The sequence below is a fragment of the Gymnoscopelus braueri genome, assembly GCF_963280865.1.
Source record: "Gymnoscopelus braueri genome assembly, chromosome: 24".
NCBI classification, from domain to species: domain Eukaryota; kingdom Metazoa; phylum Chordata; class Actinopteri; order Myctophiformes; family Myctophidae; genus Gymnoscopelus; species Gymnoscopelus braueri.
Window position 1 is genome coordinate 20,064,271 of NC_137626.1, and position 13,466 is coordinate 20,077,736.

The 13,466-nt window shown below is 43.3% G+C and overlaps 1 protein-coding gene across 4 annotated transcripts; it reads right to left on the bottom strand.

The window, feature by feature from the left end:
* Window positions 1-1,054: 1,054 nt before the first annotated feature.
* LOC308080349 (uncharacterized protein) lies at window positions 1,055-10,856 on the bottom strand. Of its 4 annotated transcripts, XM_080422171.1 has the most exons (9): window positions 10,655-10,856; window positions 9,258-9,291; window positions 8,499-8,902; window positions 8,035-8,161; window positions 7,446-7,493; window positions 7,204-7,300; window positions 6,945-7,073; window positions 6,545-6,640; window positions 5,982-6,339 (listed from the first exon to the last, which is right to left on the bottom strand). In XM_080422171.1, the coding sequence occupies exons 6-9, from the start codon at window positions 7,280-7,282 to the stop codon at window positions 6,107-6,109; spliced, it is 537 nt and encodes a 178-aa protein (XP_080278297.1). In that variant the 5' UTR covers window positions 7,283-7,300; window positions 7,446-7,493; window positions 8,035-8,161; window positions 8,499-8,902; window positions 9,258-9,291; window positions 10,655-10,856; the 3' UTR covers window positions 5,982-6,106. The 4 variants fall into 4 exon arrangements, with proteins under 4 accessions (XP_080278299.1, XP_080278297.1, XP_080278298.1 ...); XM_080422173.1 differs by adding an exon at window positions 1,055-1,810 and having other exon boundaries at window positions 6,143-6,339; window positions 8,499-10,856; XM_080422172.1 differs by lacking the exon at window positions 9,258-9,291.
* Window positions 10,857-13,466: the final 2,610 nt, after the last annotated feature.

Below are 13,466 nucleotides of genomic sequence, written 5' to 3' on the forward strand. Positions count from 1 at the left end.
GTACACATTTGATGCATTTTCACTTTACTAGAGTATTTCCAGTTTTCTGTACTTTTACTTCTACTCCACTACATCTCAGAAGCAAATGTACTTTTTCTCCACTACTATCACAAAACATGCATTAACCACTTTATCCCTATATACTTCGGTTATTTGAAAATAGCCGATCTACAAGCTCACAATGCGTCGCGATGCGGCGCATTGTGAGCTTGTAGATCTGCTATTTTCAAAATAATTTTCCACCACTGTACGTGGATGGCTTACATTCAACATGTTTTGAAAGTACGTTTATGGCTTACATTCAACATGTTTTGAAGGTATGTGGATGGCACATGCAATATGTTTCTGAAGGTACGTGGATGGCTTACATTCAACATGTTCACCCGACACGGCGTGTTCTCATGTGAGACATTTGCTGTGATTATGGGAAGGCCTCTGGTCTTCCACCATACCCAGATAGCAAAATATGGGTGAATCAACGTTGAAAAATAGTCGGCCATAACGGTTGACTCAACGTTCAATCTCAACGTTGAAACTGTACTGAAATCACAACGCCATTATTATTTGATTCAACGTTGGGTTTCAACCACTAACTAACACTATATCAACGTTGATTCAACCATCATCTAAATGGTATTCTGCATGCTGATTTTAGTTGATTTTATGTTGAATCAACATTATGACTCAATATTGATTCAACCATCATCTAAATGATAATCTGCATGCACATTTTAGTTGATTTAATGTTGAATCAACATTAGGAATCAACATTGATTCAACCATCATCTAAATGGTAATCTGCATGCACATTTTAGTTGATTTTATGTTGAATCAACATCAGGAATCGAACACTGATTTAATTTATTAATTGGATTATACTGAATCATATTAGGAATCAATATTGATCCTGATCATCCAACAACCTAATGGTAATCTGCATGTACATTTTAAATTATGTATGCTGATATACTGTAAGGCTACATCTTGTTCAAAATTACCTTACATTTCCCAAAATGTGAAAATATAAAAATAAAGACAGACAATATGATTTGAATCTTCACATTTATTGAACCAAGGCATTTAGACCTGCGTTGAACTGCTTTAACCATTGTTTTTATGCTTTAACAGATGAAATATAGAACATATACAAGATTGTAGATCTGCTATTTATGAAAGAAATCGTGAAAATGTCTGCAAGCATTTGGATATTTTGACCCGATTCTGTGAATGTCTTCTAAATGATAGATCTGCTATTTTTGAAAAATCGTAAACATTTGTTCAAATCTTTGAATATATATTTTTCAAAGGAAACTTTTGTAACTGAAATCTGTTTCTGGGGGTCCCTGGAAAGATATTTTTCTAGGTGGGGGTCTGCGTCCAAATACATGTGATTTTGGGGGTCCTTGACATGGAAAAATTTGAGAACCACAGATTTGGAAGAAGTATTTAGAAGACAGAATCGGGGACAAAATATTCATTTTCACGATTTTTTTTGAGTTGTTTTTTATAAAAAGAAAAGAAAAAAAGGTCCAAGTTCAAACGCAAAACGCTGTCCCGGTCTAGATGGGTTAAAGAAAAGAAAAAATGGTTGAAGTTCAAACGCAAAACGCTGTCCCGGTTGTAATGGGTTAATCCCTTCAGGGAGGGAGGGAACCTGCAGAGGTGCCACCTGCATCCAGATCCGGTCCCTGCTGCTCCAGAGCATTCCTCGGGATGCCTCCCTGACGGCCAGGCGCAAACTGCAGCCAAGACTTGACCGTCTTTTCATAGTTCAACTGGGTTAATTTTCGGTCCGATCGTTGAGCAGCAGCTGAAAGATAAGATAACAAGAAAGCACATGGGATTTAAACACTCAATTTTGTATACATATAAAACACAAAGACACTTAATCTGCAGCAGCCAGTGCGGGTTGGCTAAAAGACTGGACTGGAATTTGAAATGAGCATCTAAAGCATTGCATACACTTTCACCAGCACCTGACTCCAACCTAAACTTTTTTTAAATATTAATTTAGGAAATTGTGCTCAACTAGTCAACAGGAGATTCTGGTTAAATCAGTCTAAATGCACACATCCGAGTTGAAATCTGAGTTGAAATCTGATTTGAAACCACCTCCAGAGGTGGTTCGAAATCAGATTTAACTCGCACATACAGCACAATAGGCAGGTCGCACTCTGGAGCCCTGTGCCTGCCACAGTCTGTGTAGACAGAGTTTACAGCTGATCAACTGGTTATGAGGGGAGGGGAGGGGCCCTTGGCAGCCTCCTTGCTCTCTGCAAATTTTACTTGGAGGCTATTTATTCCGAATGTATCATATTTTTAAGTTTAATTGTTATAGCACGCCCGTCCCCCGAAATAAAAGCCCTAAAAACACAACACAGTAAGACAGACATGTGTATACATTGTCACAAGATACCCCAAGATATATATCTATACAGGCATGCAAACAGCCCGAGGTGAAAAAGGTGACAACATGTTGTTTTCTTTCGGGTCAGGTGTCACACAATTGCCCTATTTGGTCTCTAGGTGGTCTCTAGGTGGTCTCTGGGTGGTATACGGGTGGTCTATGGGTGGTATACGGGTGGTATACGGGTGGTCTATGGGTGGTCTAAGGGTGGTCTCTAGGTGGTCTATGGGTGGTCTATGGGTGGTATACGGGTGGTATACGGGTGGTATATGGGTGGTCTATGGGTGGTCTCTAGGTGGTCTATGGGTGGTATATGGGTGGTCTATGGGTGGTCTATGGGTGGTCTCTAGGTGGTCTATGGGTGGTATACGGGTGGTCTCTAGGTGGTCTATGGGTGGTCTCTAGGTGGTATACAGGTGGTATACAGGTGGACTCTAGGTGGTCTCTAGGTGGACTCTAGGTGGTATACAGGTGGTCTCTAGGTGGTATACGGGTGGACTATAGGTGGTCTCTAGGTGGTATACGGGTGGACTATAGGTGGTCTCTAGGTGGTCTCGAGGTGGTCTATGGGTGGTATACGGGTGGTCTATAGGTGGTATACAGGTGGACTATAGGCGGTATACGGGTGGTCTATAGTTGGTATACAGGTGGTCTATAGGTGGTATACAGGTGGTCTATAGGTGGTATACAGGTGGTATATAGGTGGTATACAGGTGGTCTCTAGGTGGTATACAGGTGGTATACAGGTGGTCTATAGGTGGTATACAGGTGGTCTCTAGGTGGTCTATGGGTGGTCTCTAGGTGGTATACAGGTGGTATACGGGTGGTATACAGGTGGTCTATAGGTGGACTCTAGGTGGACTCTAGGTGGTCTCTAGGTGGACTCTAGGTGGTCTCTAGGTGGTCTACGGGTGGTATACGGGTGGTCTATGGGTGGTATACAGGTGGTCTCTAGGTGGTCTATGGGTGGTCTCTAGGTGGTATACAGGTGGTATACGGGTGGTATACAGGTGGTCTATAGGTGGACTCTAGGTGGTCTCTAGGTGGACTCTAGGTGGTCTCTAGGTGGTCTCTAGGTGGTATACGGGTGGTATACGGGTGGTATACAGGTGGTATACAGGTGGTCTATAGGTGGTATACAGGTGGTATACAGGTGGTATACAGGTGGTATACAGGTGGTCTCTAGGTGGTATACAGGTGGTCTATAGGTGGTCTACAGGTGGTCTATAGGTGGTATACAGGTGGTCTCTAGGTGGTATACAGGTGGTATACAGGTGGTCTATAGGTGGTCTACAGGTGGTCTATAGGTGGTATACAGGTGGTCTATAGGTGGTATACAGGTGGTCTCTAGGTGGTATACAGGTGGTATACAGGTGGTCTATAGGTGGTATACAGGTGGTCTATGGGTGGTATACGGGTGGTATACAGGTGGTATACGGGTGGTATACAGGTGGTCTATAGGTGGACTCTAGGTGGTCTCTAGGTGGTCTACAGGTGGTCTACAGGTGGTCTACGGGTGGTATACGGGTGGTATACAGGTGGTCTCTAGGTGGTCTCTAGGTGGTCTCTAGGTGGTCTCTGGGTGGTCTACAGGTGGTATACAGGTGGTCTATAGGTGGTCTATAGGTGGTATACAGGTGGTCTATAGGTGGTCTCTAGGTGGTCTCTAGGTGGTATACAGGTGGACTATAGGTGGTCTCTAGGTGGTATACGGGTGGACTATAGGTGGTCTCTAGGTGGTCTATGGGTGGTATACGGGTGGTATACAGGTGGTCTATAGGTGGTACACAGGTGGACTATAGGTGGTATACGGGTGGTCTATAGGTGGTATACAGGTGGTATACAGGTGGTCTATAGGTGGTCTATGGGTGGTATACGGGTGGTATACAGGTGGACTATAGGTGGTCTCTAGGTGGTCTCTAGGTGGTCTCTAGGTGGTATACAGGTGGTCTCTAGGTGGTATACGGGTGGACTATAGGTGGTCTCTAGGTGGTCTCTAGGTGGTATACAGGTGGTCTCTAGGTGGTATACGGGTGGACTATAGGTGGTCTCTAGGTGGTATACAGGTGGTCTCTAGGTGGTATACGGGTGGACTATAGGTGGTCTCTAGGTGGTATACGGGTGGACTATAGGTGGTCTCTAGGTGGTATACAGGTGGTCTCTAGGTGGTATACGGGTGGACTATAGGTGGTCTCTAGGTGGTATACGGGTGGACTATAGGTGGTCTCTAGGTGGTCTATGGGTGGTATACGGGTGGTATACAGGTGGTCTATAGGTGGTATACAGGTGGACTATAGGTGGTATACGGGTGGTATACAGGTGGTATACAGGTGGTCTATAGGTGGTCTATGGGTGGTATACGGGTGGTATACAGGTGGTATACAGGTGGACTATAGGTGGTCTCTAGGTGGTATACAGGTGGTCTATAGGTGGTATACGGGTGGTATACAGGTGGTATACAGGTGGACTATAGGTGGTCTCTAGGTGGTATACAGGTGGTCTACAGGTGGTCTCTAGGTGGTCTCTAGGTGGTATACGGGTGGTCTATAGGTGGTATACAGGTGGTATACGGGTGGTATACAGGTGGTGGTATACAGGTGGTCTAGAGGTGGTATACAGGTGGTCTATAGGTGGTCTACGGGTGGTATACAGGTGGTCTATGGGTGGTATACAGGTGGTATACGGGTGGTATACAGGTGGTGGTATACAGGTGGTCTAGAGGTGGTATACAGGTGGTCTATAGGTGGTCTATAGGTGGTCTATGGGTGGTCTACGGGTGGTATACAGGTGGTCTATAGGTGGTCTACGGGTGGTATACGGGTGGTATACGGGTGGTATACAGGTGGTCTATGGGTGGTCTATGGGTGGTATACGGGTGGTATACAGGTGGTCTACAGGTGGTCTACAGGTGGTATACAGGTGGTCTCTAGGTGGTCTCTAGGTGGTCTCTAGGTGGTATACGGGTGGTCTATGGGTGGTATACAGGTGGTCTCTAGGTGGTCTATGGGTGGTCTCTAGGTGGTATACAGGTGGTATACGGGTGGTATACAGGTGGTCTAGAGGTGGACTCTAGGTGGACTCTAGGTGGACTCAGCATTTATAGGATGCCAGGTCAACAATGACCTGGTATCTGTCCTTTGCATAATCCTGCAAGGTCATCAAGGCTAGGAGGGCAAGTGCTACGGGCTGAGGTGGAGTCTGAAGAGGTGAGTCTATGGGTGGTATACAGGTGGTATACAGGTGGTCTCTAGGTGGTCTCTAGGTGGTATACGGGTGGACTATAGGTGGTCTCTAGGTGGTCTATGGGTGGTATACGGGTGGTCTATAGGTGGTATACAGGTGGTATACGGGTGGTATACAGGTGGTCTCTAGGTGGTATACGGGTGGACTATAGGTGGTCTCTAGGTGGTCTATGGGTGGTATACGGGTGGTCTATAGGTGGTATACAGGTGGACTATAGGTGGTATACAGGTGGTATACAGGTGGTCTATAGGTGGTCTATGGGTGGTATACAGGTGGTATACACAGGCATGCAAACAGCCCGAGGTGAAAAAGGTGACAACATGTTGTTTTCTTTCGGGTCAGGTGTCACACAATTGCCCTATTTGAGTTCAAAAAGGTGACTGTAGCTGAAAAGTGACACTTTTGCATGTCTGTCTATAAGTGGTTACCAACTCCACTGACTGGCCATCTATAACACTACTCTGAGGAACTAGTGGTGTGACAAATACTTACTGAACAGTGCCTCTTCGCCTCATCCAGTTTGTTCTTCCCCTCTGGGATGACACCATGCTTTCCGTATACGACGGCATTGCGGCACTCCTCATGGGTGAAGAACACCTCGAACAAGGCGTGGAATAGCCTCTTGCAGTCCTTCCTGGCACGCTGGTGTATGGCTGCCAGCTGCACAGATGAAATCATCTGTCCACAGCCTGTGAATAGAGAGCGAGCAATTAACAAACTGCATTTTAAGACATCAGCTACATTGACCCCTTTCTGCGCTCAGTGCACCATGAAAACAGACAACTGTGACCTTCTGAAAACTTCACTATCTAGTTGCAGCTCACAACACGGATCACTCGCTACCAAGAACGTCAGGTTCAGTGTGAAATGTATGGCAAACGTATACATCCATACCTGGATATAGCTCCTGCTGCCCGAGACTGGACACTCCAGACTCTAGGTCACCGACCAGGGTGATAAAGCCCTTCAGTGCGTCTAGTTTCTCAGAGCCTAGAACAAAGACAAAAAAATCTGAGTCTACTGAGTGTATTTGTAAAACAATAAGATTGAGTACTGTTCTACAAAGCTCTACAGTATATTCTGATAGCAGTCATTGATGAGTATTTGTTCAGTAGCAGGGGTCGATCTCCCCAGCTCTTCAGTAAACAGAAAACAGTTTTATTTTGGGATACCAATGTTTTCCAGTCATGTCAGAGAACTCACAAAAGAGGTACAGGATAAAGTAAAGTTTCAAGTGAGACAAAGAAATTAGCAGACAACTGAAAACTGCAACATTACAGGCAATAAAACGTACTGATACTGGAGAGCACAGTGGTTATCCTCCTCAACTGGAGCTGGAGCTTCTCCACCTCAGACCGACAAGAGTCGCAAGGCTGCCACCCTTGACCCTCTGGTATGCTCTGGTCAGATGGATTTGGTTGACCTAGAAAGATTGAAAGCACGTCAAAAACTGTAAAGAAAAGTTTTTTAAAAAAAAGCAAAACTCATCTATGAATCCTGAATTTGAAGGACAACAGTGCCAAGTCTGCTGACACTTAGCTGAGGAACCACACCTTCTACTGGAGCATCACTGGACGGAGATGGAGGTTGCAGTACACTGGGTGTTTCTTGGTTCCACTGATCCAAGTCCATATATGTAGCTGCATACGGCTGTGCAGAAAAGACAAAAGGCCCTTAATTGTACTTGGTCAAAAATCATCAAAACTATAGGCTACTATACAAGCTCATAGCGCAGCACCGAGTGCTGTGCTAAGAGCTTGTAGGTCTACATGGGTTAAATCTAAAGAAAACATACCTCATCAACAGGTCGGCAGGCCTGTGTAGAAGAGGCTGGAGGGTATGGCTGTAAATCGGGGTAGAAGGTATCACAAGGTTGCAGAGACATAGAAAAGTAACCTTAGTTTGTAGTCTGTCAAAGATCTTTAAAAAATAGCTATGCCTTTATGCAATGCATTGTGGATTTTAGATAGACCAATCAAAAGTAATGTGGAATGTAATACAAGTCACAAATAAATTCAATTTATATTCAATTATAACCTTAGCAATACAAAAATCAAAATGAGTGCAATAAATCAATGGTTATTATAACCGTAACAATCAAAATTAAAGTGTCTGCATTAAATTGATGGTTATTCAAAGCTAAACAATCAAAGTGCCTGCATTAATCCAGTGGTTATTCTAATCTTAACAATCACTAACTCCATCAGTTTTTGAGAGATTGTATTTTGGGTTTTAGGGATTTATGTCCAAGTGAGAGAAGAACTCTTTGAATAAAATCAAAGGTGTTCTTCATTGATTTGGGGTACTCCAAATTCAGTGCGTAAATCAGTCCAAACAGTAGGCAGATGGCATGTGGGAGACTTTGAAGGTCATCACTGTTGTACCTTCCAAGACGATGCATGATAGTGAAGAGTCCAAGTGCAGTGAGTGAGGAGAAGCCGGGCTGTCTTCAGGAACCACGGTCAGGATCCCAATGGAGAGGTGGGACATGTCTGGAAGGTCATCGGTGTCCTAACAACCACAACCACAATTACATGTCAAATGTCGCCTTTTTATATGGTAGAAAACACAATACACACCCACTAAGGGGAAGTAAAATTCTGGAATGACTATATTCAATAGAAAGAACAGACTGTAAATACTGTACACGCATAAATAATTAACAGATCAATTAATGATTTAAGTACATCTAGACAGCTGTAAACATTCTGTCTGCTTGAAAGTAGAGTTGTTATCCCAAGATCTATTATGACCAGATAGTGTATCACGTTGTTAAACATAGCCATGTCCTGAACTAAACAGTTGTCATGTTGGCACCATTTTCAAATAGTATAGCAAACTTATTTACCAAGAGTATCAGTGAAGTGTTGATGTTGTTTGAAGAGAAACAGTCTAACATTGATGTGTTAGACTGCAGACTAGCAAGGCAAGGTGGAGGGAACAGTGGAAAGCAGCAGAACCATCTAGGCTTCACAACTACATCGAGGATCCCACAGATGTCCCTGGCCAGCACCTGCCCCGTAAGCAGTGGACAACCCTCAACCGCCTGAGGACAAGCGTGGGATGCTTCGGTGAAGCAATGCAACAGTGGGGCCTCTCGGACAGTGCCCACTGTGAACCTGGAGACCCCCTAAAGACTGTGGAACACATCATGACCAGCTGCCCGAAACACCGCCCACCACATGGCGACCTAGGCCTGATGAACCTGGATGACGAGACGCTGGACTGGCTTGCTGCAACGGAGCTGAGGATCTGATGACATACGCAAGAAGAAGAAGATTGATGTGTTAGACTTTAATTAATTAGTTATAGGAAATATTAGTAGATCCCCTCATAAAGACAAGTGAAGGTGTACAGATACCTGTGTCTATAGATAAATGACATTTGTTTTATCATTTAGTTTTTGAAAGCATAGTGGGAGAATGCCATTAAATGCAATCAGATACAAGTTTTAATTATCATGAATAGGGCAGTCTATGGAGGGATGACTTTGTATCTTAGAAACTTAACAGTGGAGGTACAGCTGATAAGGAGAAAGTGGAGCAGGATTAGTCACACATTCAGGAGAAACAAAACAGCAATAATTAAACATTAACATGGAACGCACCAGGCAAACGGAGCAGAGGAAGACCCAAAAACACCTGGAGAAGGAGCACAGATTTAACATAGGTTTAACATAGGTTACTGCATCCAAATAGCTCTAATGAGGTGAATGCCAGTGTAACACTTTTTTCTGCCCAGTGTGATGTGGTATTTCTTTACTGTTTGGTTAGGATTTATAATGGTAAATTATGTTTTTTAAATTGCGTGGTTCTGGCATGGCTTCCATGTTTAAAGCGATAGTGCTTAAAAGGGTAAGACCACTTTGGTAGAGGTTTGTGTTGTGTATTTACCTTGCCATGATGTAACTCCAAAGGAGGACAAGAAATCAAATATAATTGCTCCATTGATTAGAAATTGATCATTCAAAATATGCTCCTCATTGACTTACATTGTACGCTGAAACAGCTCTCAAAGTCACTATTTTAGCACATAAACAAACACAATCAAAGCTAATTCAGACAATATAGAACATCACCAAACCCAGTACTGTTTATTTTTTGAATAAAAATGTCAACTTCCTGCTGATTTTACTATTTGAAGATCCGGATCCACAGATCCAGTCGGGGTTTTCTTCTTAATAAAAATAGTAAAATCAACAGGTTGTGAGCTTGTAGATTGGCGATTTTTTTAAGCAACGCTGTTGTACGACAAAAGTATAAAATAGGGCTAAAGTACTTAATCAGACTTATTGATTTACTAATTATAAACATCACTTGGATACAATTATATTTTAATCATGTGTAAATATGTTTCTACCAACGACTAGTTTCAAAATTTGCGAGTCAGGCCTGCCTTATAGTCATGGATCACGAGCGTCATGGATAAACTGCAAACTAGTGTTTGCACTTTCTCCATTTATAGCCCGTACATCCACATAAACGTTCAGATTCCAAATATAAAGTGCTGACCTCATGGCCACGAATGTTACAAGTATGTACGGACCCTCAGATGTACACGTATCTTCCGTATTGTTCAATAAAAAGCATTTTAATCCGATCGGTGGCCATTTTCTTAGGTTTTTCGCCATATGCTAACTGTGACCCTATCGGTTGGGAAGTGTATTGCACTCTACATACGTTATAACTCTATGAGGAAATGGCCATCGATCGGATGAAAATGCTTTTTATTAAACAATACGGAAAATACGGGTACTTCTGAGATACCATATATAATTGTAACATCCGTGGCCATGGGTTAAGCACTTTATATTTGAAATCTGAACGTTTATTTAGATGTAAGGACCGTAAAGTTGAAAGTGCAAACACCAGGTTGAAGTTTCGTCATGACTATCATATCATATATGACAGTCATGTTTCAGGGCTATACTCGGGCAAATACACGCCACGGTCATGAACTAACAAGTTGGACAACATTTTAATTCCATAAACTAATTCAATTTACCTGTTATAGTAGATTAGAAGCATGGAAACATCCATGTCTGTAAGGTTCGCTCCTCCTGAGCCGTTAGTTCGACTTCCTGCAGCTCCCCGGTCCGTCTGAGTGTGTGTTCAAAACGGATAAGCTCCGCCTCCGCCTAACCCCTTTGTAATGTTGACGCAATTTTGGGTCAGTGGTACTCAACCTGTGGATCGGGACCAGCCAGGGGTCCCCACATGATTTTTTTTTCTGGGGGGGGGGGGGGGGGGGGGTCCCCAGATGACAGTGAAGGGACAATTTAAGTAACCTTTTTAATAAATGAAAAAGTAAAAATATAGCAAATAAAAAGACCATTGCTGCATCAAGAGTAATCAACAAACTATACAAAAAGAAAATTGTCAAACATTGGCTAAATTCTCAAATAATATAAGAAAGAGGCAAACAGCCGATCTGCAAGTTGTGAGCTTGTAGATCGGCTGAAGTTGAAGGATAAAATTAATAATGATAATAATAACTGATATTAATGATGATGTTCACATCATGTAAAAACATTTAACATTTTTGTGCCTTTTGTTTTTTAACCTGTTGTTTTTTAACCTGATTTCCAAAAATGTAAAGTGTGCTATAAATAAAATGTATTATTATTATTTTTTTATTATTATTATTAATATTATTATTACTATTATTATGTATACTTTACATTACTGTCTGCAGGTGGCACATCTCTGTGCAGTGTCTGAGCTCTGCCGTGTAAAGGGTGAAGAGAAGGGAGGCCAGCACAGTCCCCTGGGGGACTCTTGTGCTGCAGGTCACAGTGTCAGATGTAAAGTCCCTCAACCTGACGTATTGTGGTCTGTCAGTGAGGTAGTCCATGATCCAGGACACAAGGTGTGGGCCAACATGCATGCTGTTCAGTTTGTCTTTCAGAAGGGGAAGGAGGGGGGGGGGGCTGTATGGTGTTAAAGGCGCTTCGAAAATCAAAAAATAATATCCTCACAGCACCACTTTCCTTGTCCAGGTATGTAGTCGAAGCTATTGAGGTCTGAATTAAAATCCCTGTATAAGGTCGCAGGCACCCCAACTTTAAGCTGGTTCCCTAGGCCTAGTAGGCCTAGAGCCTAGGGAAGTTGAATCGCATTCTTATGCTTTCCTCTGGGAAACACGTCCATGTAAGACACTACAAGACCATTCAACCCTAAGACCACTCAAAATGGTCTTAGGGTTTTAGATTCTTAGGACCATAGTGAAAGTGGAGATCTTCGCCATAAAAGTGTCAAAGAAATTAGACACATATCCACGTGTTCGCATGGACAAGCTCTACAACATATCAAAAGATGGGCCCGTAATACATTATCAAGTTAAAGCATGTTGAAGTGAAGCGGTAACACTAGGCCAGGGGTTCTCAAACTTTTTCATACCACGACCCCATATAATAAGGGAAATCTTTTGGCGACCCCAGCAAACCGCCCCCAAAATATCTCGCTAGAACCACATCATTTCTTTATCCGACATAGCGGTGCAGCTGTTGGTAGTAGGCTACTGGTGGTCTCTGGTTGTCTGTAATTGTTGTCTGACGGTAACGTTACGACGCAGTCTAAGTTAAACTCCGTGCGAGGGCTACAGATGAAACCACATGGATCCGCGGTTCTTGTATTTTGTACCCTCTCGCTTACGGACTAAGTAAATCGTTTTGAAGAGCTCAGCTAAATCATCTGTGTCCTCCTGTGTTGTTGCTACGCTGTGTGCATTGTGTGCAGTGTCAGTGTCGTGTCGGGGTGTGTGTGTGTGGTGTCGGGGTGTGTGAGAGAGAGAGAGAGAGAGAGGTTTCACGTTGGTCGTGGACGCAGCCCCCCCAAATTATACATGCATGATGTGTATTGAAGCACAGCCTATCGGCCTCAGTTGATGCGCGAGACAGGACAAATACACAAACGACTGCCTGGTGTAAAATCCGAGTGAAGGACATCGTCTTTTTTTCCTTCCACTTTGGGTTGCGACCCATAGTTTGAGAATCGCTGCACTAGGCAATTAAGAGCCTAGGTTGTAAACCGTAGGTCTGTGTGGAAGGAAACTTATATTGGGCGAATCGGACACGCACTGATCGAGAATCTGATTTCGGATTCACTCCATGGGCTCCAGAAGGCTAACCCTAACCCAAGGGCAGCTAAGGTTAGGGTTAGCGAAGGTAGGGGGAGGAGGGGAGGGGAGGCGAAGGCATCCCCCCTCCCTCACCCGTCAAAAAAAGAATAAGGCAAATGTCATAGATTCAACATTGAATCAATGTTGGTATTTCAATAATTAAATGGGAGGAGGGGGGAGGGGGAGGAGGGGGTTGCCCCCCCTCCCCCCAACAAGAAAAAAAGAAAAGAAAACGGCAAACTGCATGGATAAAACGTTGAATCAATGTTGTCATTTCAATCATTAAATGGGGGGAGGGGGGGTGTGAGGAGGGGTGTGCCTCCCCCCCTCCCCCCATCAAGAAAAAAGAAAAGAAAAAGGCAAACAGCATAGATTCAATGCTGATTCAATGTTGGCATTTCAATCATTGAATTTGCACCATAGATTCAACGCTGATTCAATGTTGGCATTTCAATCATTGAATTTTGCACTGCAATACAACAGTGATTCAATGTTGAAAAACCATCAGTCTTCAATCGTAACCAAAAATCAACCCTAACGACTATAATTCAACGTTGAATAACCATATTTTGCTATCTGGGTATGCACCATAATGATGAAATGTTTGCATACAACCGTTGCCAAAGTTTTGGTGTCGGATGCAAAAGATTTGTTGTTGTTGTTCGTCTTTCACTGTGAGATGCAAAAAAAACTTGAA